Source organism: Stegostoma tigrinum, chromosome 17, assembly GCF_030684315.1.
Source record: "Stegostoma tigrinum isolate sSteTig4 chromosome 17, sSteTig4.hap1, whole genome shotgun sequence".
NCBI classification, from domain to species: domain Eukaryota; kingdom Metazoa; phylum Chordata; class Chondrichthyes; order Orectolobiformes; family Stegostomatidae; genus Stegostoma; species Stegostoma tigrinum.
In genome coordinates this window covers 4,018,934-4,031,787 of record NC_081370.1, presented here as the reverse complement: position 1 = coordinate 4,031,787, position 12,854 = coordinate 4,018,934, and the positions used below count along the sequence as shown (strand labels likewise).

At 38.7% G+C, this 12,854-nt stretch overlaps 1 protein-coding gene across 5 annotated transcripts in view; it reads left to right on the top strand.

The window, feature by feature from the left end:
- LOC125459567 (potassium voltage-gated channel subfamily KQT member 1) overlaps nucleotides 1-12,854 on the top strand; it is a 676,985-nt gene that overhangs the window by 255,825 nt on the left and 408,306 nt on the right. For 2 of the 5 annotated variants that reach the window (XM_059651893.1, XM_059651895.1), the window contains exons 10-13: nucleotides 1,095-1,211; nucleotides 1,512-1,659; nucleotides 4,736-4,762; nucleotides 6,187-6,249. In XM_059651893.1, coding sequence (XP_059507876.1) covers nucleotides 1,095-1,211; nucleotides 1,512-1,659; nucleotides 4,736-4,762; nucleotides 6,187-6,249 — 355 coding nt within the window. Of the gene's footprint in view, nucleotides 1-1,094; nucleotides 1,212-1,511; nucleotides 1,660-4,735; nucleotides 4,763-6,039; nucleotides 6,085-6,186; nucleotides 6,250-12,854 lie in introns of all 5 variants that reach the window. The other 3 variants (XM_048546167.2, XM_059651894.1, XM_048546168.2) reach the window with 3 other exon arrangements.

Sequence of the window (12,854 nt, the reverse complement as noted above, 5' to 3'; positions counted from 1 at the left end):
ATGATTTCAATAAATCGGTCGACTGCTGAATTATAGAATTAAACACACAAGACAGAGGAGTTTATGGTTAAACCATTCAGTATTCCAGAGGAGTGGATCCAGTTCTGAGCACTGAGGTACAAGAGTCAAGAGGCATATGTTGGAGGTGCCACAAAAAGAGCCATAAAACAGATTTTGTTGCTCAATCTATCAAAAAGAAGAGAATCTTAGAGTCTGGGCCTTGAATGGTAAAATTTGAAAGTAATCTTTGAGATGTCCAGAGTAATTAAGCAAAGGACAGGGTACATCCTGGCAATTACCTTAAATTAAATTGCAAAAGTCTAACAATAATTCACAGGTTCAAAATGGTGGCTTTTCAATGCTTTTGATTCTATTGTATTGAATTGTTGGTTGTTGGTCCGCATTTGATGGATGTGTTGGCTATCAGATTCGGTAGGCCTCTTTCAACTTTGATGTTAGGCATTTCAACTCAATTCTTCGGAATGCGTAAATTTATGATTGATGTCAGGAAATTCTTCCCTCAAGGAGTGGATCAGTGTGGAGTGCTGGAAGGGATAGTTGAGGCGAAACTTCCAAAATCATTAAAGGTCTGACAGAATGCTGCAATAAGGGAAAATTAGAGTCATAGAATTGAGGAACTGAAATGGATTGAGTGACCTTTCCTGATCTCAAACTATAAGTGAGTTGGCATTAAGAGAGAAATATGTGCACTATTATTTGATGTTTTGCTGTGTTTGGCAAAATCACAAGCCTAGCTGCATGTTGCATTTATTTTTGACTCATGATGTTTTTCAATGACTTTGAATCTCGTGGGTCTATTCGCTACATTAGTAGAATGAATGAACCAATGAAACAGAAAGTTGTTGCTCAACTGTGCAGACTTATTTGTCTTTACAAACTTTTAACCACACGACAGCAAATTTGTTCATTCTGAAACTTACAGCAAATTGTGTCAATTGGCTAAGGGCTTGAAAATCAGCTTGTGTCACAAGTAGGTGTACTGTCGTGCTTTTGCTCAATGACTAGTTCGCAAGAAATATTTAAGCTCATCCAAAAAGACAGTTTAAACAGCTTTCGAGTTTTATTCCTTTCAGACATCATGGAGATGCCACGCAGCAGAAAACTATGAATCTGCAACGTGGAAAATGTATGTCCGACAGCCTGTCAACGCATATGCCCCATCTCCAAGTCCAAAGTCAAAGAAATTACCGGTAATTGCATGCTTTCCCTACCTCTTTCTTTTCTTTAAGTTATCTCCACCTTTCTAATGCTTTTCTTTTTCTTTTAGAATTTGCACTATCTTTTCAAGCACATCAGTAGGCAGTTAGCTGTGGCTTTGACAAACTTGATCTTTATTTTTACCTCTCAAGTTCTCATGATTCTGCATGTACACAGTGGTGTGAGCCTTGAGCCTAGGTGTTCAAACCGAACGTGTTGTTCAAACTTTGACATCCTTTTTGCAAGCCTGGTGTTAGCGTTTTACATAAATGGCTAACTGCTTGCACTTTCAGGGCAAACGAAAGAAGTTCAAGATTGAGAAAGACAATGGGCTGAACTCCGAGAAATCATTGAATGTGCCTAACATCTCGTATGACCATGTCGCTGACAAGGATGACCGAAAATCTGAAAACTCAAACATCGATGGATGTGATTCATCAGGTAGGAGAGAGAAATGAACAATGTTTAACAACTCCTGACCCATTGGCTGGTCTGGCAAAACATTTCCATACAACAGGGAGATAGCCTACTGCCTCTTACCGAAATTGCACCGAAGGGGTTCATTGCAAAAGGGCCTGTGGACTCCTTAGACCAGAGTTTCCAACAACATGGCTGAACTTCTTTGGTCAGCTAATGGTATGCAGGAATACAGAACAAAGGATAGAAATTGAAATTGAGGTTGAGATGAGCCATTGTCTAGTTGAATGTTCCAGCAGGCTCAAAAAACTAATTAGTCCACCTGAGTTTCCAATGTAACTATGTAAGCAGTGGCTTCAGAAAAATATGTTGCCCCAGTTTTTATTTAAGCTCACAAACTTGTGCTACCTTTTTGAAAAACTGTTTGACTTATGCCTGTCTTTGCATGTAAGTCAGGACTATCCTGAATGCAGTTCAACGACCATGAAAATTTGAATTGTAGCAGTAAATTAAAAGATAAAGATAAGAGAGAACAATTTATGCAATCAAATAACCAACTTGCTGAAATACAGTGGCTTGCTGCTGTCCGTTGAAATGTCACTAAAGATATTATGGCCGAATGAATTCTGATGTAACATTGCAATCTTGGGTTCTTTACTAATGTTGATTAAAAGTAGCTACAGCAACAGTATGACAACACTTTTGAAATAAAAAGTGTTCCAAAAATTAAAATATTAAAGTCACATGTAATTTGATCACTTAAGAAGCTGTTTTTTTAATTACACTGGTCTTTGACCAATGCAAAATCCTCTGAACATCTGAGTAACGACCTTATCCAGAAAATGTATCAAAGGAATTTGATAACTGTAAACAAAGCAAACTTATGGCATGTAGTTATCACAACTTATCAAGTTATTGTTAGTTAACTTGATAGTCATCAAATAAACACCAGGTAAATAGATGGAATTGAGAAGAAATAAAATTATATCTGACCTGTGCACTGTGTTTAGCAAGTCCAAGAGAATGGGGGTGATGGTCCACCTTCCAGCTTGGTGTAAAGCTGGCACCATGGAATGGGCCATTTGTTGTTGACGTAATCTGATTGTCATTGCCATGGAAATGAAAATTTTCCTGTCTCTGAAACGGTTACTTGATCTTCAGTAGCTATGCTGTGCATGGGCAAGAGGTTGAAAATTGACTTCATATACATGACCTATGTTTGTTTCACCTTAAATTAATATTGTGAAGCAAAGCGTCAATTATCTGGGAGTTAAGGAACAATGCAGAGGAGCAGGAGTATTGTTTCATTCCACTTAACATGTTTTTGGGGGAAAAAATTTCGAAGTCAAGGAAATTGTTTTTATTGTCTAGGACAGCGGTGCAAAATGAAAGTGATTCCTCTCTATTTGTTTTATGGAAACAAATAACTATATTTTTTAATGACTCTGGAAGTAATATTATGTGATACTGCCACAGAAACATGGAATACATTCCCTAGAAACTTCATTGTGTTAAACAAGCACTCTTGTTCCCTGCTAAAATAGTGAACAATCCAATGCATTAAACATGTGAATAATTTCACTTCATGCCCTTCGTTTCGGGTCTACGTTTTCACTTTCGTGGAGAATTCTACCAGGTATTCCAAAGGAATCCTCTACAAGAAAAGTCCCACAAGTTCTAGCCTTTATCCCTGTGAGGTTTGTTAATGCTCCATTTATTCACAAAATTCTAGCAAATGCATTTTCCAGTATGTAATCTGATTTACATACACATTATTTGTGACTGTCAACTTTGCAAATTTGGGCAGAGCTATTTTTCAGTTTTTCCTTTACATTGAAAAGAAGGAAACAGTTTTATACATTGAGACCAGGTTTTTTGTGATTTTGGAGAGTAGCCTGACTCTACTTAGCTGCTAATTTCTATGGATATGGAGGTTGGTATGAGAAGCCAACAGATCAGATTTCTCACCCCAATTCGCTTCCAATTGATGTCGGAACAACATTTCTCAAATATTAGTGATCCAAAATTGAATTAGGAAAACGCGGTGCTGAAAGACAGCTAAGAAAACTAAAGCAAATAGATAATGATAATGTTGGCTGATGGAAAGATTTTGAAAATAACCCTTACCAAGTAAAGTTTCATTAAAATCTAGAATTCAAACAGACCATTTTGTGTAACAAATCGGGAATGCAGTTAGTTGGATCCTATGTTTGTGTATCTAATTCAGTCTCCGTATGAGTGAAGATCACAGAACAAAACGTTAGGTGGCTTTATTTGGAGTATTCATATGATATAAATATGTACTTTACAAATTTTGTTGTGAAAAGGTTCATCCAAGCGTAGAATGTGAGATTTTGTTTATGTTATATCCTTGATGTCTTGGGGCCGGTGGTTTCTCACCTTGTGATAAATATGTTGAAAATTACAACTAATATTTTACTAATCGCCCAATTGAGAAAAGTTGCAAGTTACAAAAGCAATGCAATTGAAGTTAAATAGAAGTTAGGTGAGAGTTGGTTTGTTTGAACTGGATGGTAATGGCTAAGGTAGAAGAGATATAAGGAGGAAAATTGGCATAGGTTTGCCACAATAGATTAAGTAAGAGAGTAGGCATAGTGGGCTGAGTGAATGGGTAGGTGTTGGGAGAATAGATAAAGCAAAGAAAAACAAAGAGGTTGTGGACATGAATTAAACAAATCAACTACAAACAAGTATGAATAAGGAAATAAGCAGGGAAGGAGAGGTTGTAGAAGGAGCAAAATAATTGTCAATCTCACCAAACTTAACCAAATCTAAGATATTTTATCAGGACAATTTTAAAGTGTAGTTAACATAACCCATTACTTTTGTCTTTTTTTTGGCTCCATTTCAAATCAATGGGATAAACTTTTGCTGTCATCCTCACAAAAAAGAAGCTGAGAACTTAGTAATGAAATGGCTTATTGCGAGGTTGGAATACTTCAAGTGACTGAAATTGTAGACATGTTATAATATTTTGAGTGTATGCAACTTTATACTATTTTCTCTGACTTTTTCTACCTTTCTCTGTCTATTTGACATCTCCATCTGTAACCTCTCTCCCACTTCTGCAAGTATACAGGAAAAACAAAGATGCTGAAAACAACTGGTAAGTTATTAGCTGATGTGTGCTGTTGTTATAGACATATTTGTGTTGTTTTTAAACTTGGGACTTTTTGGTGATGTGGTAATGCTGTTGGTGACGTTTCTTGTAACTGTTGTTTTGGTGATTAGTTTAGTGTAGAGCACAAGAAGCCTGCAAATTTTAGACACCAAACTGAGTGAAGCACGCGAAGCATGCTTGGGTTTGTAAATTAATTTTTTGTGTGATTTTTATGTGTTGTTGTTGAGAACAAATATTGACTGCAGTAAAGGGCTACAACATGGAGGTAATATATTTGGCAGAGTGATGATATCGAACTGAATGAGTATTCCACTCAAAGTTAGAAGAGGCACTACTTAGCTCTTCTATCTATTGTCTCTGATTTCTGGCATCTGTAGTCCTTAGTGTCTCCAAGTCACTTAGCTAATTTTACTGCCCAAAACTGATGTCAGTATTTGCGCTATTATAATACTAATATTTTGTTTTCCTTCAGAAAGAGGAAATAATCCACTTCCCTATAAACTGCTCAGTTTGGCCATGATACATTCCCACCTACACAGTGGAGTCACCCAAAATGGAAATAAAACTCTGATGACATGGAAAAACACAATTCTTGTTCTATTCTCATGGCTACCTTCCTTGAGGATTAGGTATTAAACTTAATACCTCAAATCCATTGCATCAGTCTTTTGCGGGAAACCAGGGAACGCCAGAATTTGTTAGAGGCCATCATGAACTGATTGTGATTTAAAAATGGTTCTCTTTAAAGAGCTTCCAACTATAATATTTATTTCCTCCCTGTTAATACTGCTTACCAGAAACAGATAGTGATGAGCCATCGTCACATCACCGTTGCCCCATCCTTATGGTCAGTTAACTTTGCAAAAGCTGGTTTCACCATCAGGAGCACTTTGAAGACTGGTGCTTCTCTCTCCCTGCTGATCTTGCCCTATGAAGCTGTAATTCCCTCTCTCTTACACAGATTGACATAATTTCTGAAAACTGTACATTTGCTAAATCTTGCATCATGCTATTGTTTTGTGTTGCTTGCCTGAGATTACTTTCGGAATGTGAATTTCCCTCAGTCATATGCGTGCAAAGTTTTGTTCCAAGGGCAATATGTGTATGATTATTGACAACTTGAAACATTATATACTGTGTATATATATGAAAAATGGAATCAACCTGTTCAACCACAAGGAAAAGCTCCCATGTATTGATACTTGTTTCTTGATTTGCCTCTTTCCTTTATGCTGTCTCATTTCAAATTGTATAATGATAAGAATCGAATGGATTGAAGTGCAAAAAAAGCATTTCCTTCTGGGCAGGTATGAAGAAACTCTTTTTATTCTTTAATCTTAAAAGTGATGCTGTCTTTTCTTTTCTTCTCATTTCCTATCCTCTGATTCCGTCTCTGGCTGGTGGTCAAGTTCGCCAGCATTCTTGGGCTTCCTTTACTCCAATCTATTCCTTCAGCTTTCCTTCTCCTCAAGGTAAATAACTGAGTTGGGTGAAATCATTTGATTTGATTTGATTCCAATAGAAACTTTAACCTTCATTGATCTCATACAATGCAATGTTCCCACACCCTGAATAATTGAGAAAAATTTAGCTTGTAGCTGGCACTGAGAGACCAAGATGCAACTGCAGCACAAGATTTCCTGATGTTAAGAGTGATTCTCCCTCCATAGCTCAAATTATATGGTATGCTGAACAATGGTTCTTCTGCAAATTATCAGGTAACAGAAAGCTCAATAATTTTCAGTCCACATTTGTTTTCTAGTTTGCAAATGTAGATCAATGGAAGATTGAAGCTATTTGGGATTGAAGTCTCTACTCTCAAGATTAGAAATAAAAAAAATGATATTATTGATATAGAAACCTATAGGATTTGGAAGACACCCAAGTTTGCAGAAAAGGAATTATTAATGCTTTCTGAGTGTGGTTGGTCATCGTCCAACACCACTGAACATGATGAAAGATTATTCAGTGTCTCTCTGTTGGATTGTCCAAGGTAGGAAGGCTAGTCTGAATACTGGCAGAATTATTCTTTTCCATGAAGCAACATGAAATTATTTGTGTCTACCTAGATCAGTGGAACAGACCTCGGTTTATCATCTCATTTATATAATTGAAAGTTTTTTTTAGAAATCTACACTATTCGTGTTCATGAAATTTTCCATGAAACTCATTCACTTTTACTGGAATTTAAGAGCAAGGAGAAATCAGTGTAAATATTTGGATCTGTTCACTTTCTATTTCCTTCCACCCAACCCTCCCCCCACCCCAAAGAACGCAGAACTTAGGCCACAAGGATACCGAGGTCCCTTTGTAAATTAATGTTTCCCAAACTCTTGCCATTGGCATTCTCATGCTCATAACAAAGTGGACAACTGCATATTCATCCACATAATGCTGTATAGAATCAGAATCTCTATGGTTTGGAAACAGGCCCTTCAGACCAATACGTCTATACTGACTGTCAGAGCATCCCACCCAGACTTATCCCCCTACAACCCACCTAACCTACACATCCCTGGACACTATGGGTAATTTAGGATGGCCAACCTATCTAAACTGCGCATCTTTGGACTGTGGGAAGAAACTGGAGCACCCAAGGAGAATGTACAAACTCCACACAGACTGTCACCTGAGGGTGGAATTGAACCCAGGTCCCTGGCTCTGTGAGGCAGCAGTGCTAACCACTGAGCCACCGTGTTGCCCTGAACCACCGAGCCAAAGTGCTGCCCCGTATCTGCCATGCATCAAATCTACTTGTCTAAATTGTCCTGAAGACTTCTCTACAATCTCCTCACTACTCAATCCCACCCAATTTCATGTCATTGGCGAATGTGGAAATATTAATTTTGATTCTCTCATTTTAATCTTTGATATATATTGCAAAAAGCTGGGTTCAAGCAGTGATCTCTATGGTTCCCCACTTGTCACTGCCTTCCACTCCGAAAATGACCCAATTATTCCTACTTCCTGTTTCCTGTCTGCTACCCAATTCTTAGACCATGCAAGCGTATTATTGCCAGTTGCATTAATTCTGCCCACTAAACTGGGGTAGCTGGGTGGCTCAGTAATTAGCTCTACTGTCTCACAGCACCAGGGACCTGGTTTTGGTTCCACTCTCGGGTAACTGTGTGGAGTTTGCACATTCTCCCTGTGTGCGTATGGATTTCGTCCAGATGCTCTGGTTTCCTCCCACAGTCCAATGATGTGCAGGTTAGGCTGATAGGTCATGATAAATTACCCAATAGTGTCTGGGGATGTGCAGAGTATGTGGATTAGCTGTGAGAAGTACAGAGTTACAGGGATAGGGTAGGAGGATGATAACAAAGTGTGAAGCTGAATGAACACAGCAGGCCAAGCAGCATCTTAGGAGCACAAAAGCTGACATTTCGGGCCTAGACCCTTCATCAGAGATAGGGATAGGGATAGGACAGGGATAGATTAGGAGGATGAGTCTGGGTCAGATGCTCTTCGGAGGGTCGATGTGGACTTGATAGGCCTAATGTCCTGCTTCCATGCTGTCAGGATTCTATGGAACTCTAATGCGGGACCTTATCAAAAGCTTTTTGAAAATCATGATACAGCACATCTGGACAATTTGCGTGAGCGGGCAAATGCATGGCAGATGAAGTGTCATGTAAGTATGAGGTTATCCACTTTGGTAGCAAAAACAGGAAGGCAGATTATTATCTGAATGGTGATGTGTTGTGAAAGGGGATGGTGTAACAAGATCTGGGTACCAGTTGCTGAAAGTAATATGCAGGTATGGCAGGCAGTGAAGAAGGCAAATGGTGTATTGGCTGTCATAGTGAGAGAATTTGAGTGCAGTAATAAGGATGCACTCCGGCAATGGTATGGCGCCTTGGCGAAACCACACCTGGAATATTATGTGTAGTTTTAGCCACTTTATCTTGTTCATGGAGAAAGTGCAACAAAAATTTACAAGATTGATTTCTGAGATAGCAGGGCTGACATAGGAACAGAAATTGGATTGGTTAGGACTATATGCGCTGGAGTTTATTAGAATGAGGGAGGGAATTCATGGAAACCCATAAAGCTCTAACAGGACTAGACAGGGTAAACATTGGAAGGAAGTTCCCAATGACCAGGGAGTCCAGAACCAGAGGTCACAGTCTAAGGAGAAAGGGTAGGCCATTTAGGGCTGAGATGAGGAGAAATGTTTTCACCCAGAGATCGGTGAACCTGTGGAATTCTCTACCACAGAAAATGGTTGAGGACAATACACTGAACGTTTTCAAGAAGGAGTTAGATATGGTTCTTAGGTCTAAAGGGATCTACGGATATGGGGGAAGAACGTGGAAACTGAGCACTGTGTTGGATCACCAATCGTGACCACATTAAATAGAAGAGCAGGCTCAAAGGGCTGAATGGCCTCCTCCTGCTCCTATATGCTATGTTTCTACATCCATGAGTTGTCCTTCCACTAAACTACCAGTTGCATCCTCAAAAGAAATCTTCAGTAGGTTGGTCAAAAACCATTTCCCTTCCACAAATCCTTGTTGACTGAGAAGATACAGTGTCCTATTATCACATTGTTTATAATAGACTCCACCATTTTCCCCACTGTTAATATTAAATGGGTCTGTAATTCCTCATTTACTTCTGTCTTCATTTTTAAAAAAAATGGGGTTATATTGTCCATCCTCCAATCTGCTAGGATTATTCCAGACTTTACAGAATTTTGGAAGACAGAAACCAACACTCCATTTATTTCTAAGGCAGCTCCGTTATACTCTCGAATGTAGATCATCAGGCCCTGGAGATCTATCAGCTATCAGTCTTTTTTAACTAATACAAATTTCTTTCAATTCCACCCCCCCACCGATACACTCTTGCTTTCCTAACATTTCTGGGAGATTTTTTGTGTTATCTTCCTGAAAACAGAACTAAAGTAGTAGTTGCTTTGTCATTTTGTGGTGTACCATAGTCATTATGAATGTATGTTCAATCAGGATCGTAAATACCCAAAGTTTCAGAGCAAACTATTGTCAAACGCTTATCAGCATGCCTTTGAAAAAATTTCTACCTTGCCCCTTTGCTTCTGCCTTTCATATCTCTCTCAGACCGACAGGTTTCATTCATATTCATGTGTTTCATTAGTGATCTGGAACTTCATCAGTAAACCACATCTACCACAATACCTTTCACTATATTGCCTCTTATTTCTTCAAAGAATTTCGTAAGTTTGGCCAAATACAGATTGATATTTAGAAATTCATCACAAGTATACTGGGAATCATTTTAACTAAATTTATTATGACTGCAAACACATTTGGGCTAAATAGGCAAATTTGCAAAACTTGACCCTAACCCATTGTGGGCGTCACTTTCTATTTTTCTACTTTTAACTATGCAATTTTTGGAGCATCCGAGTAAACTGCCTTAAACAAAGTAAAATAAGACTTTGTATAAAATAAATGAGCAAAATCAGTGTGTCTGAAAAGCAGGTCAAGTGCCATATTCTAACACTAGTAAATCTATGATATTTTGGCAATAATTTGAATTTACCACTGGCTAGTGAGGATTTCCAGAATGCACGAAACCCAGCAGGTAAAGAAACACATAAGCAATTGAGTCCACTGGATAAATGTTCCTTTACAGTACTGTTTGTAGGACCAGGAGGAGCAGTAATTCTCTCCCAGCAACTCAAATGAATCTTCAGCTACAATAAGCCAACTCTAAACTCTTCCAGTTTTCTTCCTTCCTCGTTTGCTGGACTAAATATCCATCTCCACTGTCCCTCCGCAACCTGAGATGTCTCCAGATGCTTGGAAGTCAATTCCAATGGTCATTGGCTGTGGCTTTGTACCACTGGAGTGCTTGACTTTTAACTGGCTAGATTGTCAGTCTGGTCAGTTGTCAGATGGGAAACAGGATAGCAAAACAACAGTGACGCCCTTAAATTTGTGATGCCATTAAATTTGTTCCAACTGTCACTTGAAGGCATTTATTTTGCAGCTGTATTTTGTTACCTGACAGAATAGTATAGTGAGCCGGATAAACATAATAATACTGCCTATTGTGGAAGTAAGGATATATATGATCCAAATCTCGTGGCTCAGAAAATTGAACTATGTTGCGCTGTGAATGAAGTTACTGCCTGAATTGGAAACCCTACACAATGAGACTGACCCTGACCTTTTTGAAAGGAATTTATGAAGGTGGAAATAGTTGTCTCATGCTGAGGTCGAAGGGAGTACTCTGTATATGATTAAAATAATGGGCAGGTCCAGTCAGGTGAATGTTCTGTTTGTGAACTTAATATAAAAAGTTCTGAATTTCTCTTTTCACTTTGTTCCTGTAAATAAGTGTATTACAATGAAATAACAAAAGGCCTGTAGCTGAAACATATTTGGTACTTTTTAAGGTCCTTTAGAAGATAGGAAGAATAGGTAAGTACACAATGTGATATACATATTCTGTGTCTGAATAGCATTAGACAACCAGAAGTATTGAGCATTTGAATTAATTTTATGGTCCAGGTAGAACAGCAATGTTATATTGCTGCGGAAATATTTTCTCCTCTAGCACAATCAATTTCAATCAAAAAAATTGCAGCAGCATATTTTCTTTAGGCATGAAGTTGAATGACAGAGTAGAGGGTGACCAAGCTTTAAGTATTTTTCTTCCATTGATCAAATTAGATTTTGGGTTTGGACAGTGGTGAATTGGTGGCACATTTTATATCTTTTCCCATTCTTACTTCAATGCATGTTCCCCATAGGTAGGAAATGGGATACAATATTCAGCCTTCCTTTGAACGTAGATATTTTCAAAAGACATTTCCCTCTTTGTGTGCCTGGGTGGAGCCACAATGCCTGGTATCTGTCTAACAAAGTTTGTTTCACTTTGTGAAGCTGTACAAAATGGTTCTCTCTCCTCAGACAGTGACTCATACTGAGGCATAGTCCTTTGCACCTACAGCCCTCTGTTAATGCCAAGAGTGCCCCCCACCACCACTAGCACCAACTCCCTTTTTTCTTTTCAGCCTAATGATCGTCCTGTGTGTTGGAACATAACAGGCATATCTATCCTTGTCTCAGCCTGATGTTCATACCCCATTTGGGGTAAAATGTCCTTTTCAGCAACGATGGAATGGGCAGTGGAAATTGATTGAAGTTGATCCATTTTCTGCCATACTGGACGTGACTCTCCACCTCACCCTTTGTAGATGGGATCACTGGAGATTGGGAGTGGAAATTTTAATGGAGTTTCTGCCCTCTAATATGAGGCTATAAAGGTTACTGTTTTCAGTTGTTTTGTTAACATAGTATAAGCAAGGGTGTGAAGCCTTTGTTTACCAAGTCAGTTTGGCTGTTTGGGAATGCTTCGCTTTGATTTGTAAAAACAAAAGATGTGCATTTCATTTTGCGCACTCTCCATGAAACGTCATTCCAATCTGTCAAGGACATTCATTGGGCTTCTGGTCTGATAAACCTCCCTTCATTTTGGAATGGAGATGATTGCGCTTTTGTATGATGAAGTATTAAATAAATATTAAATTGCCCCTTGGATACATTAGGTTTCCCTTTTCAGCATTGAGGCAGGGACCATTATGTTTCCTTTAGCTAATGGTGGCTATTGAGATTTATCTCCTCATCCTTTACTGCCTGGGCTGGCCGTGAAGGTTCATCAGAGGTGAGTGCTGCTTTATTGTTGCAATTGCCTGTTGACCAAGTTCTTTCTCAGAGAGAGGTCACCAGCCTCAGAAGCTTCAATACAAGAAAACCCTTGCTTTGATTTCTGAGATTTAAAAATTTGCTTAAAATGTTTAGTTAGGAGTCTACTGTATGCAAGCAAGCAATGTGCAGAAACCAAGTCCAAATTTTCTGGTTCTGGAGAGTTGGAGATTGGATGTATCAGGCAAAATGTGCTTCAGGACCTTGTGGAAGCTCTGATGCTCTGACTTTGTTAGAATTGCCCAAGCCATGTAAACTCTTGATGGGCAATTTGCCTGCACTTCTTCCACTCTGAAGAAGTCTTCGACTCTGAACTAGAGTCAGAGACATTGGAGCGCTCTGGTTTACCTAAATGGTAATATAGGAAATGTTTTCCAGAT